The sequence below is a fragment of the Taudactylus pleione genome, unplaced genomic scaffold (genome assembly GCF_031769625.1).
Source record: "Taudactylus pleione unplaced genomic scaffold, aTauple2 ptg000128l, whole genome shotgun sequence".
NCBI classification, from domain to species: Eukaryota; Metazoa; Chordata; class Amphibia; order Anura; family Myobatrachidae; genus Taudactylus; species Taudactylus pleione.
The window spans coordinates 11470507-11492994 of NW_028284530.1; the positions used below are offsets into that span (position 1 = coordinate 11470507).

The 22488-nt window shown below is 46.3% G+C and overlaps 1 protein-coding gene and 1 pseudogene across 2 annotated transcripts in view; one reads left to right on the forward strand and one right to left on the reverse strand.

The window, feature by feature from the left end:
- The window catches only part of PHF2 (PHD finger protein 2), a 305842-nt gene extending 296767 nt beyond the window's left edge, over positions 1-9075 (reverse strand). For both annotated transcript variants that reach the window (XM_088472727.1, XM_088472726.1), the window contains exon 1: positions 8733-9075. In XM_088472727.1, the coding sequence (XP_088328853.1) occupies positions 8733-8830 (98 nt within the window). In that variant the 5' untranslated portion in view covers positions 8831-9075. The remainder of the gene's footprint in view (positions 1-8732) is intronic.
- Positions 9076-20754: 11679 nt separating this feature from the next.
- On the forward strand, positions 20755-22254 carry LOC148523779 (uncharacterized; annotated as a pseudogene).
- The last annotated feature ends 234 nt before the right edge of the window (positions 22255-22488 follow it).

Sequence of the window (22488 nt, forward strand, 5' to 3'; positions counted from 1 at the left end):
ATCTCGATCGAAGGGATGCCGGGCGCCGAGCGCGGACAGCCGCGGGGGGGGGGGAAGGGGCGGTGGAGGGAGGGTTAGGTTTAGTGTTCCGGGTGGGGACTTAGGTTTAGGCTCTCACCCGGGAGGTTAGGTTTAGGCTAGGGGGAGGGAGGGTTAGGGTTAGGCACCCCCGGGGGAGGGTTCGGGTTAGGCACCCCCCCCGGGGGACTTAGGTTTAGGCGGCGGGGAATGGGGGTGGTTAGTTTTAGGCACTTAGAGGGGGGATTAGGGTTAGGCACGGGGGGGGGTTAGGGTTAGGCACCCTAAAGGAGGGTTAGGGGGTAGAGTTAGGTTAGTAAGTACTTACCTTCTAGACGATCGGGATTTCCTTCCATGTTGGGCTGGCGCTGCCAGGATTTGAATGCGGCCGACGGTGTATCTAACCGAATCCGTTTCAGCATAGTGTACCTATTAACACTGGCATTACAAAATACAATAGAGGCATTCAGGTCCATATCGGTCATCCTGAATTCCTCTGTGAAACTATACATGAAGGGGGCGATTTAATAGTATTGAGCGCCTGTATCTGTCCTCTTAAGTGGCACCAAAAAGCCGGACAGATCACTGCTCGTACCTCGAGAGTGTCAGCAGAAATCCACACCCAGAACAACACATTAGTTTCCGGGCACTTTAGACAGAAGCTATGGGCGTGAGAAACGACTGAATTCCCCCCGATAAATAAGTTGGATTAAATAAATTTGTTTCATACACAGGTGAGCTTGACACAATTTTCCTGCATCATTAACATAGGACCATTACATCATTACACTGTGCTGTGGGAAATCAGTCAAACTAAAATCATACAGCCCCCTTGCTTGCCCCCTCACCTTCACATTGTGACACTGTCCCTGTTACATGCAGTCATGGCCTCGCTATCACAATCAAATTAGTGTACATGCCAGCCCACTCGTCTCCTGTTGTTGTGGGCATTCCTTATCTTATTGGCTACTGGTTGTCCTATCCTCACCCACTTCATAACTGTGGACAACCTAACCAAGCAAGAGAGGGAGATTGAATACAATAGAATATACGGTCCTACGTACACAAACCTCTCACGGCTTCTCTTGAGGTATCAACGCGATGCCGCCACATACTGAACGTGTAGACGTCCCTAAGACTTTTGCATTAATACCCGTTTGCTATGCAGATGTTCCTGCATAACAGACGCAGTACTTATACTAAATTACTTACAGGTGCTTTATGCACAAATCTTTTCTTCAGTACTACAAATATTAATACTTGGACATATCTAAATACTTTTTCCAACTGCTCAACTTTCACCCAGGCAGTCACGTTTCGAGATAGCCAGTGCAGTTTTCATAATACAGTTCATGTTTCCGAAATCCTGATACTATAAAGTGATGCAATCCAGAATTAAATAGAATAACAGGCCTCACATAACAACAAATCAGGGTAGGGCAAACAAGTATGGGCGGGGCCCCAAATAATTATACAGAAACATAAAAGGGTCCAGAAATGCCAATATTGTCGTTTAGACCATCCCTGGAATTCAATATTCTATTTGTAAGCTGTACAGAAGCAAAAGGTGGTAATCCTGAACCTATGTCTAGGCAGAAGCACAAAGCCACAGTCAGCACTGCTTAGTGAAAAACTAAAAATGCATCATTGTATTTAAAGTAGGGATGTGCAGGCTCGGTTCTACTCGGTTCCGTTCGGGTGTTTTTACCGAATCTTGTTGGGTATCAGCTGTCACGAGTTTTGAATAGCCAATAAGATTCGGTAAAAACACCCGAACGGAACAGAGTAGAACCGAGCCTGCACATCCCTAATTTAAAGATACATTGCAATGTAATGCGACTTAGCCAAATCACGGCATATAAGGACAGATTCGGTCATCCTCTGACCACAACTGATATTTGACAGCTGACCGCTGAATCTGATCAGAGTCCATGCATGCTGCGATTTTTGGCAAACTAGGCCTATAATGACCTAATGCATTTTAAGAGCTAGCGAAAACCTAAGGCAAAAATACCAAAATATATATATATATTTGTTATTAGCTGTTTCAGTAGGGTTTGGCGGTCACTTGAAGCTACATGTAGGCTTCCACAATGCATTTATCTGTGGAAAAGGCACACGGACCCACTCCAATCTAAAAGGCTACTACGTTAGTAAATGCTAGTGGCAGTGACATAGTGTACATACAACAAAACTATTTGAACACTTTAGTAAAAAGCATGCAATTACCAACAGTGAGTAGGAAAAAATATAACAAATATTGTATTTCAAGATTTTGTTCATATTTAACTGCACACATTTAAAACAACTCTATTATTTACTGATCATTGCAGGTTCCCGATTATCGGGAATCTGCGCAAGTGCAGAACGGGTCCTGCGAACCTCGCAAGCAAGCCCCGTATGCCTCTGCCTGATTGACAGACATTTGCGGGGACGGCCTGCGTTCCCAAAAATGGGCGCCTGTTGCCCCCATTTTCCGGGACAGGCAAGGCCAGCATCTGCATCCATGGACTCAGACTTCCTGGCTTCGTAGGCTGACAGGACCTGGCCAGGCAGCAGTAAGCTTCAGCTACCGCAGCCTGACCAAAGGGGCAACCAGGTTGCGATGGTGATGCCAGGCTGCAAACTCTGTCGCGGGAAGGAGGTGCATTTGCATTTTTGCTGGACAGAATAGCTTGGTGTGCGGCCTTGCAATTGCGTCCACTGCTGAATCAGGCCCTAAATTATATGCACTTAATACATTTTGATACAGATACAATGTTAAAATGTCAATTAATTTTCTTTCATAAGTTTTTAAAACTTGTATGTTTTTGCATTGTATGATAAAGATTGTGAAGCAAATAATGAAACGATACCATCTAAAAGTAGGCATGTGTAAGTTGTTGATCAAATATTGTACTATTACAGTTCAATAAACAAGGCGGCCGATTCAATTAGCTGCAAGGCTTTGAGTGTACCCGCGATATGTCGGTGAATGTCGTCGTTCACCGACATATTGCATTGGCTGCGCTGCACAGCCGATGGACAGATATGTCTGCAAAAATATCTGTCTATGGGCAGGTGTGTACGGCGGTCGGGCAGCAGCCCGTATACACACAGCGGCGAGGAGGGGGGGGCGGGACACACCCTCTGACCCGTCCACCGGCCGCTGGGTCCCGCCCCCGGGACCCGAGAGCACAAAGCAGATGATGGCCGTTCAGTGTGTATGAACGACCATCATCTGCAGACATATCAGTCAGGTGTGTACCCACCTTAACACTGGCTATCACAGCAGAATAAACTTGCTCATTCAGCACAGAGGGCACGATTCAGCAGCAGACGCAAAGCCGATATTTACGCAGATCAAGCAATTATTTGCCATTGCGCATGTGTGTAAGTCGCACGCGATTACATATGCACAGAGGATCCATTCGCAAAGCGTGTGTCATATGGTCAGCATTTAGGGGGTGGTAACGAGGGGGGGTTAAGTAAACACAGGAGTGTGACCATTACAATGCCGTTTCAAGGGCATGCATAAATTAACCATTGTGATTGCATTCGCAGCATGAGCGCTCTCTGTGTGAGGAGATCTGCAGTGTTTGCGGCTGGTCAGACCGTAAACGCCTCGTGAACAGCCAACGTGCGTCGATGTTACCGATTGTTTACATAGAAGATCGGCATTGGACAGATATAAGAAAGTAGCAGTGGGCATCCTTATGCACGGGTAGGCTTTATAAGCATTAGCATATATTCACAGCTGCGTTCAGTGCAAAATCGCAGCTGCAATTACATTAGCGTCAGCTGCTGAATCAGGCCCAGAGCCCACAGATTATTTCTCTTACAAATGACATTGGTTCCAAGATTTGTCTGACTGGCAACCGTGTTCTTCACATGTATTCCTGTAGCTAAATAGAGGCAAACTGTCATTTTAGGTGGGTCTCTGCAATTATTTTTTCCCAAAGCTTTAGTGTACTACCAATTATTTATTAATGACATTTCAAAACAATTTTACAACAGTGCAGAATTGTTTAACAGTTATAACAAATAAAAAGAGTAAGAAGTAGCCAACAGAATTAAGAAAACCATATGTATTAATAAAAAAACAACCCTTAGGTCCCAAATGTAATACCAAGGCTGAATTTAGATCTTGGACCAAAACAGCATAATAACCCCTGCTCTGCAAAATCATGTCCACTCATGGCTCAGCATTGTATGTAAGCTAGTCACTGAATAGAAAGATGCCACTATATACCAAAAGGTCAATGAGCCTGATTCAGAGTTGTACGCCATTGCCATCACAGTGCGATCCCGTACACAGCTGCTGTGTGAAAATATACAAATGCCGCAGCTGCTGGTATATGTATTGGGGGGCCCACCGGCATTTTTGTAAATTCAAGCATCTGCATACAAATATTCAGCATCAGTCATAGATCATTCAGTATTAGCAATCCTGAATAACTCTAGAGTCGCACAGAATGGCCGCAGGAAATGAGACGCCGGAGCCATGTTTACTGCGTACGGGAATCGCAGATGCAGGATGTGACACATCACGGAAACGGTTATGACATGCCTGCATTTTTAGCTCTCTCTTGCTATTGCCTCCCCCAAACACTTCCTGACTGTCATTCACACTGCGAATACTCACTACGAGCGACTACGGTAATGGTCTTTGACACATGCTCAGTGCGACTCAGACGCATGTGCAGTCAGCCGATAATCACTGCAAAAACATTGGTTTAGCGTAATACTATGAATCAGGCCCAATGTCTTCGCTACAGTCTTTACTGAAATATATTATGGAGAAAGCACTCAGCACTGTGCAGCAACATGTTCCTGTCGGGATGCTGGGCGTCGATATACCGAATCCCTCCGCCCGGCAATATGCCGATGCCGATATCCCGAAGGAGAACAAGATACAGACTTAGGCATCTCGAACCGCTGGAATCCTGATCGTCCAGACGGGTAAGCAACTGCTCTGTCCCCGGGGAAGGGAGGTTAGGTTTAGCCACCTCCGGGAGAGATTAGGGTTAGGCACCCCCCGGGAAGGGTTAGTTTTAGGGTGCGGGAAGGAGGGGTTAGTGTTAGGCACCACCGGGGAAGGTGGTTAGGGTTAGGCATCACCAAGGGAGGGTTAGGGTACTTACCTACCGCTGTCGGGATTCTGCACCATGCGGGCTTCCAGTGTCGAGATTTCATACCGATTCCGTTTCAGGCCTAGTCTAAATTTGGTATCAGATTATTTTTTTTTCAAACACATGATTGTTTACAGACATAATTATTGATGTCGGTGCCAACTCTGTTTTGTAAAGGACATAGCAGATGCTGTATATGCAAACTCCCTAAACTGCCTAATAGAGCCACTAAATCCTAGCATTAAACACACAGTGCCTGATTCTGACCCGGTCTCTAAGCTGCGATCGCTCGGAGCGATTATCGCACATCTGCGCATGCATATGCTTCAAAGTAAGCATGCGCGAACCAGTCACTGCAGCCGGGAATCATGCGCTCGTAGTACACAGACTGGACGCTACTTTGAGTGACAGATAGCGCCGTTTGTGGGTGGCGACAGGGGAAGGTGCTTGTGAACGGAGGAGTAATGTGAACGCAGGCGTGTCTGAGCATCAAAACGGAGTTTAATGGGTGTGCATAATTAGCAAAGTAGCGTCATTGAACACGTCACTTGGTTGTATTTGAGCCTGAACTGATTGCACTGCTTGCGGTGGAGTAGGGGCTACCTCAAGGGCTGCGAGCAGCTCCAATGGCTCTCAATGTTATCAATTAATCACACACTTGCTGAAGATGACGTGTACTAAGAGAGAACGGTGAGCGGCTTTATACACCTGCGTACGCTCACTGCCTTCGCTCTCTAAGACATAAAGGGCGTCCTTACGCCACACAGTGCGATCGCGGAATTTGCATACCCAGCCCCATTTGGCAGCGAGCGATCGCGGCTTAGCGAGCAGGTCTGAATCAGGCCCACAGTCATGTGGGTAAGAATGGCTACAGCAATTGGAATGCAATGATCAGAAAAGTACTTAAATATGGATAAGTACATTTGATTTTCATTATCAAAATTCACACGGAGGTTACATTCCTAGAACTTCAAGAAAACCATCTGTTATCAAAGATATTACATTCCCCCAATTCAACTCCCTTGAAACATAGTTTGACACTTTAGATATGCAATGCAGTGTCATTGACCCAGCTCATCAAACACTTCTCTTTAAACAATTCCCTACAAGCAGACTATACCACACTGTATATGTAAGAATGGCAATAAATGACCTACTAGTAATGTATATTTAGTTTCCACAATACATATATTATTAATACTGAACAAAAAAAATTCAAAATCTTTTAATGACATGAGCACCCTGACACGTGGTTTCTTTTTGAATTATTTAATTGCTAGTTGTCTAAGAAAACGGGAGCAGAAGAGAGCGCATTAACATCGAAGAGCTATAAAGACCTTCCCAACCAAATTACTGATCTCACATACTAGACGACATTTACAGCTGGCTATGGAAAACCAATAATTTGCTGTGTCTTTCACACTCCAATCATCTGTAATGTTATATTGAAGACAGACTACAGCGCACTGTAGCACAGTACAGTACGGGCCGTGTCACAATGAGGTATGAAGAAAAAAAAAATCAGCATTAAAACAGTTAAAGGAGACACGATGGGTAACAAAATGTAAAAAGTATAGTCATGCATTTCTCTATCACTAGTTAAAGCTTCTGTTTGTATCATTTTAATACTTGTATATTTAAATAACATTAATTGCAATTTTTATAGAATACAAAAGTATAAAACATAGGATGCTGTACACTAGTAACATTTCCTAAGCAGGTACAATAGCAATACAAGCAATGAAATTGTCCCAATGCATACTATGGTCAATACTGTGCCACCCATTTCCTCCCTCAACCCTTTAAAAATAATGTAATCAGCAGCCTGCTGGGTAATGTCCTTTCTATTCTCTGACAGTAGCCCGATTGACATGTAGTATGCAAGACGTGCTGAGGAATCACTTCTTTATTCTGGCATGATACATTTTAATGAGTCAAACATGAGAAGCCGCTTCACAGAATATTATTGATTCAATTTGAGCTACTGCTCTTTGTTTTCTGAAATGTTCAATAAATCTTGTGCAAAAATCTCAACATTTTCCTTGTCTGCTTGCACTGGCTGGACAAGAATGCCCCCTGCTCTGCTTGCCTGGCTAATCAATCTGTGCTGGCTCTGGCCTGGGCATCAATCCCTGCCACTTGCACTGGCTGGGTGACAATGCTCCTGCTCTACTTTATATACTCTGGGCATTATTGTGGCATCTATATCGGCACTGGCGTGGGCATCAATCCCTCCTACAACTCCTGGCCTTGGATCATCGCTGCTTCCTACCCTGCCGGGGACTGGGTACAGAAGGCACTTGATGGGGAAAGGAAGTGGTTAATGGAGCACAAGCTCCTTATTGTTTGTCTGTCAATGAAGCAGCCAGAGCGAGACCAGCTGATCCCCATTCACTGCCACTAAAACCATTCACAGCAGATCAGTGGAGAAGCAAGATTTCCTCCTGATGGAGTCCATGGCACTGGGGATGTTCAAGGCACAACAACCGGAGACTGTACAGGGTGATGTGCAACCGAAACACTCATGGCTGCACAGCCTTATCATTGTTTACATACTGTGCCTACCCAAATCTACAGGAACCCCCCCTGAAATCTACAATAACTGTAGTGATGCACTGAAGGGTTAACAGCAACAGCGCCCACAAAATGTGTCTATATAAACAGCTTTGCTTTATCGCCCTTCATGCAAGTTTGTATTATGGCATTCGCATGCATTAAGAGACATCCCTGTATTTATAGGAATCTGAATAGGAAACATCTTGTCAGACCTCTCAGTAGAAGGCATTGGTAAATATTGAGAAGTGACACCTCAGCACCATAAATAAGAGACATTGGTCTCAGAAAATCGCACTCTTACATGAGAGCAGCCTGGCAGAAAGGTTACGGAGACACATTTAGAGGATACATTAATAAAACAACAATAGTAACGTGAACAGAAAATGCTGAAAGCCACTTAATGGTGGCACCAGCGAGACATCTCATGTAACATAAACAAGGGACATGTCCATACAGTAACATTACAGGAGAGATATAAAAGCAGCATACAATGCAATCTGAATAGGAAACCAAGAAGATGAGATGGAGGCGGCAGCAGCTTGTCATTCTCACCAAAACAATGATGCCAGTGCCCGGGCAGCGCTCTGTGCCAGCTGCTCCGGGTACTGCCCCGGTCATCCACTGATCGCGTCCCCCATTCCCACCAGGGCCCCCCAATAATAAATGTGTCGCTTTCTGCTTGACCTGTCCCACAGCGGGGCTGCACACATACCTTGCCCAGGTGGTAGCAGGGTGTTCGGAGACTTGGGGGGAGCCCCCGAGCACTTATCTGCGCCCCCCGTCATCCCTGCACCCCCAGGCCGTGCGCCCCCCCAACACCCCCCCCCCCCCGAGAGTCAGGAGAACGGAGGCAGCTGCATGTCCGCCCCGCACAGTGACAATGAGAGCCCCACCACCCTCTCACACACAGCGGAGAGCTGCCCTCCAGCACCCCGGGCAGTCTGCTGGAGCGGAGAGGCCTCGGAGAGCTGCACGGAACTGGCGGGGAAACAGCGCCCACCCTCCCATCCGCTCACACTCCCGCACCCACACACACCCGCTCCGTACCTGCCGTGGAACCAGTCCTTGCAGGCGTCGCACTCGATCATGAAGCGGGTCACGTCGTAGGGCAGGCGGCAGATGCAGTACACAGGCACCGTCGCCATGTTAGATCCCCGCTCACAACAACACTCCCAGGGAGGGACTGACAGGACACCGGGGAGAGCCGGAGGGGGGGGCCGCGGAGGAGAGACGGGAGAGGCAGCCGCCCCCGGGACTCTAGATCCGGACACACAATGCGGGAAAATGCGGGAAAGTTTCCGTGGGCTCTCCCCGAGCTCCTCCCGGATCAGAGCAAGGGAGGCGGCGGCTGAGCGGGGCTCGGAGCGGGGACAGGCTTTGTCTGTGTGCCCCCTGGTGACAGCTCCACACAGCCCTCTACACACTGCACCACACAGCCCTCTCGTAACACACTGTAACACAACAGCATGTGTGTGTCTCTATGTCACACAATGCAGCGTCAGCGTGTCACACTACACAGCTTTGTACACAACACACTGCCTGTAACTCACACATACTAGACAGCTATGTCATACTACACACAGCTATGCACACTCCCAGTAACACACACACACTAGACAGCTATGCCCACAACACACTCTCTGTATCTCACACACTAGAAAGATATGTCACACTACACACTCCCAGCAACTCGCAGTCTACACACTCGCTGTAACTCACATACTACTCTACACTACACACTCCCTGTAACTTTCATACTACTTATAACTATATATGCAATTGTAGTGTAGTGTGTGAGTTACAGAGTGTGTGTATTGCAGCAATACACACACTCTGTAACTCACACACTACACTACAATGCTAGGTTGTACTGCACAGCCCCTGCTGTAACTCACAGACTACACTACTGGGCCTGATTCACTATTGCGATCGCAACTGCGATTACGCACGCAGGTTTGCTGTGAAAATATGCTAATGACTGCAATAGCAAAGCCAGGATGGGAAGACATTCGTTACCACTATCTCACATCACTAATACCTTGCAATCCTGTGTAAACATCGAGTAACATTTGCCCCTCACGCACAATTATAACAGGTCTGACCTTACTCAGAAATTGCTAACCTCATCGCACACAGTGAGCACTTAAGCTGCGTATGCTTTCCCAGTGGCTAATTTATGCACGCACATTTAACTGTGTTCAAACGGACAGGCACCCCTGCGTTTCTCCTACCACTCCCCCGTCACCACCCCCAAATGCTGATGTCCCGTCCCTTGATCTGCGTTGGCTTTATATCTGCCTAGGTGACCATGCCAACTCACGCTCTGTGGTGCATGCGCAGTGCGCACCTTCGCCGATTTGCATACGCTGTTGCAGTTGTGAACCATAATTAATCAGGCCCTATGTGTACCACACAGCCCCTGCTGTAACTAATACACTACACAGCAATGTCACTACATAGTCCCTACTATAACTTACACACTACACAGCAATGTCACTACATAGTCCCTACTATAACTTACACACTACACAGCAATGTCACTATAGTCCGTACTATAACTTACACACTACACAGCAATGTCACTACATAGTCCCTACTATAACTTACACACTACACAGCAATGTCACTACATAGTCCCTACTATAACTTACACACTACACAGCAATGTCACTACATAGTCCCTACTATAACTTACACACTACACAGCAATGTCACTATAGTCCGTACTATAGCTTACACACTACACAGCAATGTCACTACATAGTCCCTACTATAACTTACACACTACACAACTATGCCCCTGCTGTAACTCACACACTACACTAGGGATGAACATTGATGCTCGATGGTTTAACAGCGTCAACGTTTTTCTTCTGTTCGCAGCCGCCGTCGAAGGATGCGGAAGCTATGGCGATTCGATGTTAAAATACAGCTGAATTCAGCTGTTTAACATCAAGAACGGTCAAGGGTCACTATTGCAAATGCTAAACATGTTTTGGGGGTTTTTTGCGCCTGCACAAACCATCGCAATGCTTTTTTCATCAGATGCTTTTGATGCGATGATTAGTTACCATTGCATCAAATACTTTTAATGTAATGTTAGTCACACACTACACACTACTGGGCTGACTCAGAGATGTATGCAAACCATCAGGTTTTCGTACATCTCCGACGATTGGAGATCTGCTCATGCATAGGCTCTGCACTGCATATGTGCAGGTCTCTTTCTGTGATTTCGGTCGCAGTGCCGCTAAGCTGCAGCATGATTAAAATGCTGTGGCCATTTGGGGGCGGTGAAAGGGTAGCGTCAGGCAGCATTCCCAAAAACGGGCGTGTCGGCTCTGTTTTCTGGCAGCTGTGAGACCAGTGTCTGCTTGCGAATCGGATGTACTGGCCTGAGCTGCAAAGCTGAGACAGCCATTCTGAGTAGCCTCACGCTCAATCAGAAACCCAATGCCATGACTGATGGTGATTCGATATTGCGCCTTCAGACGTAGTACTCGGATTTGCGATGAGGGCAGTGGGTGTCTTTTGTCCTCAGACGCCTCCTGCAGCATTATTATATTTTCGCATCACTGCTACGTCTAAAGACACAGCAGCAATGAAATTAGCGTCCATATCTGAATCTGGCCCAATGTCACACTACAGAGACCCTGTTACACACACTACACAGCTATGTGACTACACAGTTCTTGCTGTAACTCACACTACACAGCTATGCAACTACACAGTTCTTGCTGTAACTCACACACTACACAGCTACTGTATGTGACTACACAGTTCTTGCTGTAACTCACACACTACTATTAGGGTAATAAGTCTAGATAGAGCCTGGTGATAGCCTTGAGGGCTGATTCGCCTGAACTAGTGGTGGCCTGTGGGGTAAGTTTTAGATGCAGCCTTTGTGCTGTGTAGCAGCTTGGAGGGCTAGAATGCCTTGGCTTGCTGCAGCCAGAGGGCCGAGGATGAGATGCAGCCTTTTGGACTGTGTAGCAGCCTTGAGGGCTGGAATGCCTTGGCTAGTTGTGGCCTGGGGACAAAGATGAGATGCAGCCTTTGGGCTGGTGAAGGAGCCTTGAGGGCTGGCTAGTTTCCAATGGAGTGTGCACACTGACTTGACGAGATTTCTAATTGTCACCGGGTTGACACTGGCGGTGGTGCTCAGTGTGACACACTTTGGACGCTGAGTTGCTACCAGCGCCGCCGGGTTGACACTGGCATCGGTGCGCCGGATGATGCACTTTGGACGCTGAGTTGCTACCAGTGCTGCCGGGTTGGCACTGGCGTTGATGCGCTGGATTGCGCAGTAAGGACGCAGGGATGCAACCAGTGTCGGCGGGTTGACACAAGCCGCCTGACGCTGACCTGCGCCCTGAATGGTAGTGCACTCCTAACCGCTCAGATGACACATGCGGTTGTGGCTGGGGTGCACACTGTGCTGCCTTGATGACTCAAGCAGCACATGACAGATGAAATGCAAAGCGTGCCGTCTGGATTGAGCAAACGGCAGAGAAATAACACAACAGACTGGACTCTGGAACTCGACTAGAACAGGAGACTGACACAACCGGAAGCACAAGTAACTCTATCACCGGCAAGGAGTGAAGGGCTGGCTGGAATTTAACAGAAACAGGCCCCAACCAGAGCAAGTTTCCCTAATAACAGATTATTGAGCACTTTGGCTGTGTTCAGACAGGAGAATTAATCAGTGTGCACCTGATAGAGCACACAGACAGGCAGTAATTGGTGCAGAGGCTCAGTAGCAACCAAGTATGGAACTGCAACAATATGCTGCTAACCACAGATCCAAACAGGAGGAAGGAGGAGACTTCAGCGAACACTTGTCCAGCGTTCACCCCGAACAGCATTGGCAGTACGGCGGCTTGTGACAACTACACAGCTATGTGACTACACAGTTCTTGCTGTACCTCACACACTACACAGCTATGAGACTACAAAGTTCTTGCTGTACCTCTCACACTACACAGCTATGTGACAACACAGCAGAGGTGTATCTAGGGGTCTGAGCGCCCCTGGCAAAATAAGGGACTAGTGCTCCCCCCCCCCCTCCCGTCACAGTTATATTACATTATTGGTACACAACACAATATAATGTATAAAGTGTCATATAGCCAACAAGGAAAAATAATACCTTCACATTGCTATTAAAATTAACACACATTCTAGAGACAGGGTTGAAGAGAGTTTTCTGGTCTGCAGTTGTGTGGGGATACTGGAATTTACATGCAGCCAGCAAAGGCTCCTACCCTCTTGCCTAAGAGGGGGTCTGTCGCTGCTGCTGGTCGGGCTGGGCGGGTCCCAGCGCCTGTGCAATGGATCTGGCAGGCGCTGGGACAAACGCATGCACATGAGTGGCGTTAGCACCGTGCATATGCATAACACCGGCTTCTGGGAACTGCATTCACTGCAGCCCAGAGAAGCTGTGTAGGGCTGCCCGAAAGGCAGAGCAGCGGCTTCCACTGGAAGCCGCTCTCTGCTAATTGCAGCCCGAACTGGCAGTCCTGTGCGTGACTGGCAGGTGGCGCTTCCAATGGGAAGCCATCTGCAGCCAGTGCCGTCACAGACGGCAGCTGGCTCACTGGGGTGGCGGATGTTACTGAGGAGGGCTGCATCCCCAAGGTAATATCCGCCACTGCACAAAACACAGACGCATTGTCAGGAGTCCCAGCAGTGCGAGCGATCATGCTGCTCAGTGATTTCACATCTCCCATTCTGGGATCAACATAATCACTGGTGATCCCATGTACCCAATCCCCAATAAGTGAATAAGAATTCCATCCCATAAAGCCCATAATTAGCATTAATACTGAGCAAATTACCCTCCTCCCCACCTTAAATTAATGGACATTGGCCCTCATTCAGAGCCGCTCGCTATTTGCGGTCGTTCGTTCTAAAACAAGGGGTGGCTATTCAAATGAACCGTTCGCTAATTGCGGTCTGTTCACGCCTCGAAGTCTGAATGAGCGAGCAAAACTTGCGGTTGTAATTTTGAAAAGTACGCCCCCTTGCCGTTCGCACCATACGTCATGTCCGCTATTTATTAGATTAATCGAGTACATCGAACAGCGTATGAACTGCTCGCTATTGTGGCTGGTTTTTTCAACCGCTATTTTGCGAGCAGTTCTGAGTAAAAAAAAAACAAGTGACGTGGTCAATGACGCTGCTGTATTAATTATGCACTCCCTTAAAACGCCCGTTTTGACCTTTAAGCACGCCTGCGTTCGAATTCCACACCCCCGTTTTAAAGCACCTTCCCGTTACCACCCACATACGCCTCCTTCTGTCACTCAAAATAGCAGGCATTCGCTATATAGCGAACAAACGATTTTCGGCCGCACTGACTGGTTCGCGCATGCGTATTAAAATCCGTACGCAGATGTGCGAACATCGGTCAGAACGAACGAGCGGCCGCTTATGAGCGGCTCTGAATCAGGGCATTGTGAAGATACCACTATTATATTAAATATACCTCATCATTAAATCAATAGTTCTCACCCAGTGTTAAATCATTTACCCCACCACACCAATAAATAGTCCAGCCCCCATCCCCCATTAAATAAATTAACCCTCAGCACACTAATAAATCGCCAAGCCCTCCCTCCAATTACATTAAAATACTAACTCACAAAATAATAATAAAATTAATAGCTCAGTCATCTCCCCTATTACATTATATAGGTAACCCCCACTACACTAATACATTAATAAGCATGTCCTATTACATGAATAGGTCCCCTCTCCCCATCCCCTCCACACTTACCTTCTTTTATCCTGCTCGAGCTTTAAGGTGACATCATGATGCCAGCAGGGGGGCCTGGCTGTTCCTGGCTGCAGCCTCCACAGAGGTCTGGGGGCGGAGCCATCATAGAGAACCGGGGGCGAAGTCTGGCTGCATGTCATGTAAGGGGAGGAGCAGCAGGGTGCAAGCTCGATGACAGACAGCTGAAGATGGCTGCCGGCGCTACTGTAATTACACTCTGCGGCCGCCGCCACTGGTAAAGATTCAACAGCCGAGAGCAGGGAGCACTTCAAGTACAATCAGAGGTGTATCTACCCCCTGGCTGCGGAATGCACCGCCGCGGCGCCCCCCCCTCGGCCGGCGCCTCTGGCAAATGCCATCCTGGCCAAGGGGTAGATACGCCCCTGCAACACAGTACTTGCTGTACCTCACACACTACACAGCTATGTGACTACACAGTTCTTGCTGTAACTCACACACTATAGACTACCACTAGAGGTGTAACTAGAGTCCATGACTCCCAAGGCAAATAAAAAATGACACCCCTTGAAAATAGTTACGTAACATTTTGGCTGAATTCTTATGACCTATTGGTGCTGACCTTTATAAACACAAAATGATGTGAAAGGAAAAACATGAATACTGCATAACACATGTACACATAGACAATGTTGTGAAATGGAAATTTGAAGTGAACGGCAGGAGGCCGCCTTGGCCCTCCTGAAATTTTAGGAATCTTGATAGTGTGAAATAACTTTTAGATACTTTCTAACACTCCTGCCAGCACAGTCTCAAATGTTACCTTGTTTTTTTTTAGTGACCTCCTTTTATCAGTCTATCACCCTCTTTAACATTTTAGTGATCGCAATACAGTAAAAGGGTGCGTGAACATGCAAACTCACATGTTTCTCACACCCCTGCAACTCGCAATGGCAAAACACACATCCAGAATTTTGCCATTGTGAGGATACAACTTGGGAAATGTAATAGAGTGCGAGTGTTTAACTCGCACACTATTACTGTCCGAGTTACACAGAAACATGCACAGATCCGTGAGATCCATGCATATTTCTGTGTGTAAAAAAAAGACGTGGGGTTCCCCCCTAAAAGCATAACCAGCCCCAGGTTCTATTGAGTCTAATGGTTATATAGTGGGTTTGCGCTACAAAAAGCAGGTCTATTGAGTCTGTCCGGATTCTTAAAATACAGGAGGGGAAATGCATAGGATTCCCCAGTATTTTAAGAACCAGCACCAGGCTCTGTTGAGCTAGTCCTGGTTGTAAAAATACGGGGGGGGGGGATTTTACGTAGTGGTTCCCCATATGTTCATCAACCAGCACCTGGCTCAATGACCCGGTCCTGGTTGTGGAAATATGGGGGACAAAATGAGTAGGGGTCCCCTATATTCTCCCAAACCAGCACCGGACTCTTTCTAGTAGGGGTGTAATGCCACAGCTGGGGGACCCTTTCGCCATGCCTTCGGCCAAAGTATTGACACCTGACCACTAGTCAGCCCTGGCTGGAGAGCCCTCATTCGCGACTTATGGTAGTTGTCCGTGGGCTTGCATAATGGCATTTTTGTATTCTCCAAAGACGTATGCCTACAGGGACAGAAGAGGACCAGAACAAAGGGTAGGTGAGTATGGATTTTTTTTTTTTTTTTTTTTTACAGGTTACGTGGATGCTACTGGAGAAGTGGACATGAATGGCTACGAGATTATAGGTGAGTATGCATGAGTGTATGTTTTAATAAAATTATACTTTCACGTTTGTGTGTCTTGTGGTTATTTTAATATTTCTTTTGCAGTGAACTAGAGGTACCAGTGGGCCCATAATGCCCCGCATGCTGGTACTTGTGGTTCTCCCAAGTACCAGCAGGTGGGAGAGGCTTGCTGGGACCTCTAGTTCTCCAGTAAAAGACAATATTATTCATCTATTTTTTGATACACAATCAAACCTATATTTTAAATCTATAACTAATGTGTAAAAATGTTCAAAAATGCAATGCTGAACAAACAAGCTTATTGAAAAAGGGACTCAAATTTGCCCCACACTCCACAATGAATAAATTTGATGTATACATAAATGCACAGAAATTCATTAGAAATCTGTGTATTAAAAAATATTTCATAAAAGATCCAAAAACAAAAGCATAACTAAAAATCAGGAATATTATTATCGTTTATATGGTGCCACAAGGGTTTCACAGCGCCTTACAAAGTACAGAAACAAATGAGCACACAAGAAGCAACCGAACTCAAACCCGCTTCAACATGCTATCCGACTCATACAAAAGGAACTTACTTAACAACTTTCCAAAAATTAATTGAAGAAATAAATCTTCCAGAGAAAAATAAGATACAACATGACAGATAAAGAAAAACAAGCATTGAAAGAAGACAGAACACTAGTTATAAAACCAGCGGTTAAAGGAGGTGGTCTAGTTATTCTAGACAAAAGCCAATATGAAAAAGAAGCAGAGAGATTATCGGATATTGAAATGTATGAGAAACTGAATATGGATCCAACTGCCAAATTTCAGTTTACTAACTCAACTAGATGAAGGTCGCTTGAAGGGCATAATCCAGTGGTTCCCAAACTGCGCTGTGGCACCCTGGGGTGCCTTGGGACTTGCAGGGGTGCCTCAGGTTGGTGGTCCAGCACCAAATAAAATTATTTATGATCAGTGTAATGTAAATATGTGGACAAACAGAAGCACAAACCTGTCCACCACTACATAACTGACCCTAAGGATGACAGGTTAGCAGAATTTACTAATTTACTAAATTTTTTTCCTGAATTTATCAATACATATTTTGGCTTAGGGGTTCCCTGAAAACAATACTGATACTCTAGGGCACCTTGGTTTAAAAAAGTTTGGGAACCACTGGCATAATCAATAAAAAGGAATATGAATATATTTTATTAAAAAATTCCAACATTTTATTACTTGCCCAAATTACATTAAAATATGAAAGAACCACCAGGTTCGGGCATTGGATCACTAACATTGAATCTATCACACTATATACAATAGATGAATTCTTACAACCGATTGTAAATAAAATGAGGAGCTACCTCAAATATACATTACACATAAAACAGATACCGGAGAAGATAAAATGGAAAGATTCCTACATATTGTGCACTAGTGATGTTAAATCACTACACTTGTATACAACATTCCATTGGTTGTGACCACACTAGGCAATACAAACAGAATTGCCAAATGCACAAATAAATTTCATCATGGATAATATAGAATGCATCCTCACCCACAACTATTACTGGTACAATGGTGAATTTTACCTGCAAACAATAGGGACCGGTAAGGAAACTCCAGTAGCACCAAGTTATGCTAATTTATTTGTATCCAAATAGGAAGATGACACAATATGGGAAAATAACCAGTTCAGGAACAATCTAGTGTGTTGGCATAGGTATATTGATGACCTTTTTTATCTGGGAAGGTACAGAGGAAAAGTTAGAAGATTTCATCAAATACATTAACAATAATGAAATTGTATTGGAATTTACCACATCAAAGAGTAAAAATATTGTCATATTTTTTAACCTAGAACTTCTTATTGATAATGGAACAACTTACATAAGAAGACACACAAAGGAGGTAGATGGAAATAACATCCTTCCATACAGCAGCAACCACGACAAAGATGGTTGGAAAATATTCCCGGTGGCCAACTTCAGAGGATAAAAAGAAACCGTACAAAAGAAAAAATATTTGAGAGAGCAGACATTAAAGAAGAAATTTGTACGCAAAGGCTACAAAGATAAAACTCTGGATGAAGAAATAGAGAAAGTGCCCAAACTGAATAGAAGTGAATTGATCCATTACACGCAGAGACAATATGAACAACTGAAAACGGCTTTTATCACACAGTATAATAGCAATCACCACCAGATATAAGAAGCACTGCCACATACTAATGTTGGATGAAGACTTAAAAACAATCTTAACTCAGCAACATCACATTATCTGCACACGTGCCAGAAATTTTAAACCGGAATAAACTAAGAGTTTTATTCCCATAAAGGACAAAGGGGAAAATGCTACAAAAGGATTCTTCAATTGTCTCAGTTGTGTAGGTTGCAAAAACTTGAAAGAACAAAAAGGCACCAAACCAACAACAACATTCAAGTCAAGTCAAATCAAACAAAGTATTTAAAATAAAACAACATGTCATGTAAAACAGTGGGAGTAATTTCTCCTTCATCCACTAGGGGACACTGGAGGCTTCATGACAGTAGGGGTATAGACGTGTGCTAAGTGGGAGCTGGCACTTTAAAATTTAGAAGTGTAACTAGCTCCTCCCCCTCTATACCCCCCTTCAAGCCCAGTTTTAGATTGTGCCCGAGGGAGCTGGTCATGTTCCCAGGCATATTAAAGTATTATAGAAAGAAGAACATTGCAAGAGGAGATGACAGGCAGCAGCTGCCCCTGCCTGTCTGCGCCGTTGGAGCTGCCGGGGAGACCCTACTCGAAACTGCTTGCAGTTCGCGCATGGGTCTCCGGCTATAGAGACCACTGTCTCTAGGGATTGTAGTGCATGTCACTGCGTGCTGCATGCATCACGGTCCCCTGCTAGCCTGACCACTACTGGCAGTCTGTAAGTATGCTCCTGGCTCCCCGATTAGTGGGGTAGCCAGGATTTCCAACAAAGCAGTCTGAAGATAGCAGCAGAGCACCGATGTTTTAAACAGGCGACGTAGCGGGGGTTGGAGCTTATCTCCGGGGACTGCTCCTTCCTCCCAGTGCTTTAGAGAGGCATGCTGGTGGCCATTACACAGATTCCTGCTACGGAGATCCCTCTAACACTACTGCTGATAGCTGTGCTGCAGCGCTGAGATAGCCTAACCTGACTCTGTAAGTTATTAGTGGAGTTTAGGCTGGTTAGGAGAGCATTTGGAGCACATATCTGTGCCTAGCGTTTTTTAGGACTCTAGGAGCGCTGTTAAAGGGCAGCGCAATTTACATCTGTTATGTCACATCTGTCTATTGAGCTGGAGGCTTCTCGTAAGGATAGAGAGGCTTCCAGGTCGGCTTCTCTAGAATTCAGCAGAGGATCAGCTCCAGGAGGAGCCTGTGTCCCAGGGGATAGAGGCGTTGATTTCTGCAATTCACCAGGTATTAAAGATAGAGGAGGAGGACAAAGGTCCTGCATGGCCGTCTTTCTTTTTAAAGAAACAAAGACAGGTTTCCTCTTTTCCAGTTTCAGAATAACTGGACTCTCTCTTGGCTACGGCTTTTCCTGCAGATAGCAGAAAATTATGTGAGTCTCCTCCTACGGTAGTTCCTTCAGTCTCTCGTCTGTCTAAAAAGACTATTCTACCAGTTCCCAGGGCCACATCATTAAAGGAAATATAGGATAGGAGGTTGGAGAATGCTCTAAAGTCCATATATACAACAGCAGGTGTGACTCTTCGCCCTGCAATAGTGAGCTGCTGGACCAATAAGGCAATTGAAGCTTGGGTTAAACAGTTAGCTGATGGGATGTGGGCGCAGCTCCCTGTAGAGGATCTTATTCCTCTAGCAGAAAATATAGGGGAAACTGCGGCCTACCTTGGAGAGGCGTCCAAGAATGTTTGTAATCTCGCCTCTAGAACTTCAGCCCTGGCGGTATCAGCACGCAGAGCGCTTTGGCTTCGACAATGGCAGGCGGATGCAGAATGAAAAGGAGCTGTGGAAGCTCTACCTTTCACAGTGTCCTATTAACGCCAGAACTGGATAAATGGATTTCCCAGGCTACTGGGGGTAAATCTGCTTATCTTCCGTCTGCTGCTCCGCCTCCTAGAAAACCCTATCCTGGACTTTTGTTTCAGTCCTTTCATGCCCTGGGACGATTTGGGTGCCGCTCCAGAGGAGGACCTACAATTTCTCATGGTTCCAGAGGTTGTGGTAGAACTGCAGCACCCTCTGCTCAACAGGACATTAAGTCCATCGCCAAACCCAGTGCATGACGGGCATCCCTCTCACCTGGGGGACCCCAGGGTGGGAGCTCATCTTCGGGACTTCAGGAAAGTATGGGCAGAATCTTGTCTGGACGCCTGGGTTTGGGACCTCATCACCCAGGGATACAAACTCGATTTTCAGTTCCAATCTCCCCCTCGGTATTAAATGAAGCAATAGACAAGTTTCCGACTGCTTGGGTTTTGGTCCAAGTTCCCAGGTATGAAATCAAACAGAGATTCTACTCCAGTTTGTTTGTGGTTCCGAAGCCGGACAGCTCGGTCAGACCTATTCTGAACTTGAAGGATCTCAATCCGTACCTGAAAGTATTCAAGTTCAAAATGGAGTCCCTTCAGACTGTTATTGCAGGGCTAGAGGAAGGCGAATTCATGGTATCTCTAGACATCAAGGACGTTTACCTGCACATCCCCATCTGGCCGCCTCATCAGGCGTTTCTACGATTCGCCATTCGGAACTCACATTTCCAGTTCCAGGCCGTACCCTTCGGCTTGTCATCAGCCCCCAGGGTAATCACAAAGGTCATGGCAGTGATGATGGGTCTCCTTCGAACACAAGGGATCGAAATTGTCCCTTACCTGGACGATCTCCTCCTTAAGGCTCATTCCAGGGAACAGTTACTACAAGACATTGTAGTAACTCACAGGCTACTAATATGACACAGTTGGATCCTGAACTTTCCCAAGTCTCATCTGCAACAAACACAGAGACTCCCGTTTCTGGTAATGATCCTGGACACGGTATGTCAGCGGGTCTTTCTTCCTCAGGAAAAGACAGCCTCCATTCATGAGTTAGTGAGGAGGGTTCTTCAACATCGACAAGTATCAGTGCATCTCTGTATTTGACTCCTTGGGAAGATGGTGGCGTCTTTCAAGGCCATTCCTTACGGTCGATTCCACTCCAGAACTTTACAGCTGGACCTCCTCTCCCAATGGTCAGGATCCCATCTTTTCCTTCACCAACGTGATGTTAAGTCCCAGAACTTGGATATCTCTTCTCTAGTGGCTGAGCTGGTCTCACCTGTTGGAGGGCAAGAGGTCCGGAGTGTGGGATTGGACTCTCCTCACCACAGAAGTGAGTCTGAGAGGGTGGGGAGCAGTGACTCGGGAAAACCACTTCCAGGGCCGCTGGCCTTCGCAAAAAATAAGGCTACCGATAAACATTTTAGAATTATGGGCAGTGTTATATGCTCTTCAGCTAGCACATCACCTGTTGCAGGTTTGAGCCATCAGAGTTCAGACGGACAACACAGTAGCAGTGGCCTACATAAACTGACAAGGCGGCACCCGAAGTTGGGTGGCAATAAAGGAAGTAAGCCGTATACTGCTCTGGGCAGAAAACAACTAGGTGGTGTTCCAGGAGTAGACAATTGGGAGCTGGCAGCACATGCACCCAGGGGAGTGGGCGCCCCATCCCCAGGTATATCAGCAACTTGTCCAAAGGTGGAGCCTTCCGCAGGTCGACCTCATGGCGTCCAGACAAAATCATCAACTACCTCTGTATTGCTCTCGGACGAAAGATCCAGAGGCTGTGGCAGTGGACGCACTTTCAACTCCATGGCAGTTCCGATTAGTCTACCTGTTCCCACCATTGCCTCTTCTCCCTCGGATTCTACAACGCATCAAGAGGGAGAAATTCAAGGTTCTTTTAGTGGCTCCGGATCGGCCTCGCAGAGCTTGGTATTCCAAACTCCGCCTTCTGCTGATAGATGCTCTGTGGCCTCTACCTCAGAGAGAAGATCTCTTGCAGCAAGGTCCTTTAGTCTATCCAGACTTAAGGTGACTACGTTTGACAGCGTGACTGTTGAGAGACCAATACTATGATGAATAGGGATCCCATCAACGGTAATCCCTACTAAGCTCCGAGACCGGAAAGAGGTTACTTCAAAACACTACCACTGCATTTGAAAGGCTTATATGACATGGTGTGAATGGTGGGGGTCGCCTCCTACAAATTTCAAAATAGCCAGACTCCTGCTTTTCCTACAGGCGGGTTTCTCAGCCGGACTACGTCTGGGTTCCCTAAAGATTCAGGTTTCAGCACTCTCCGTCTTCTTC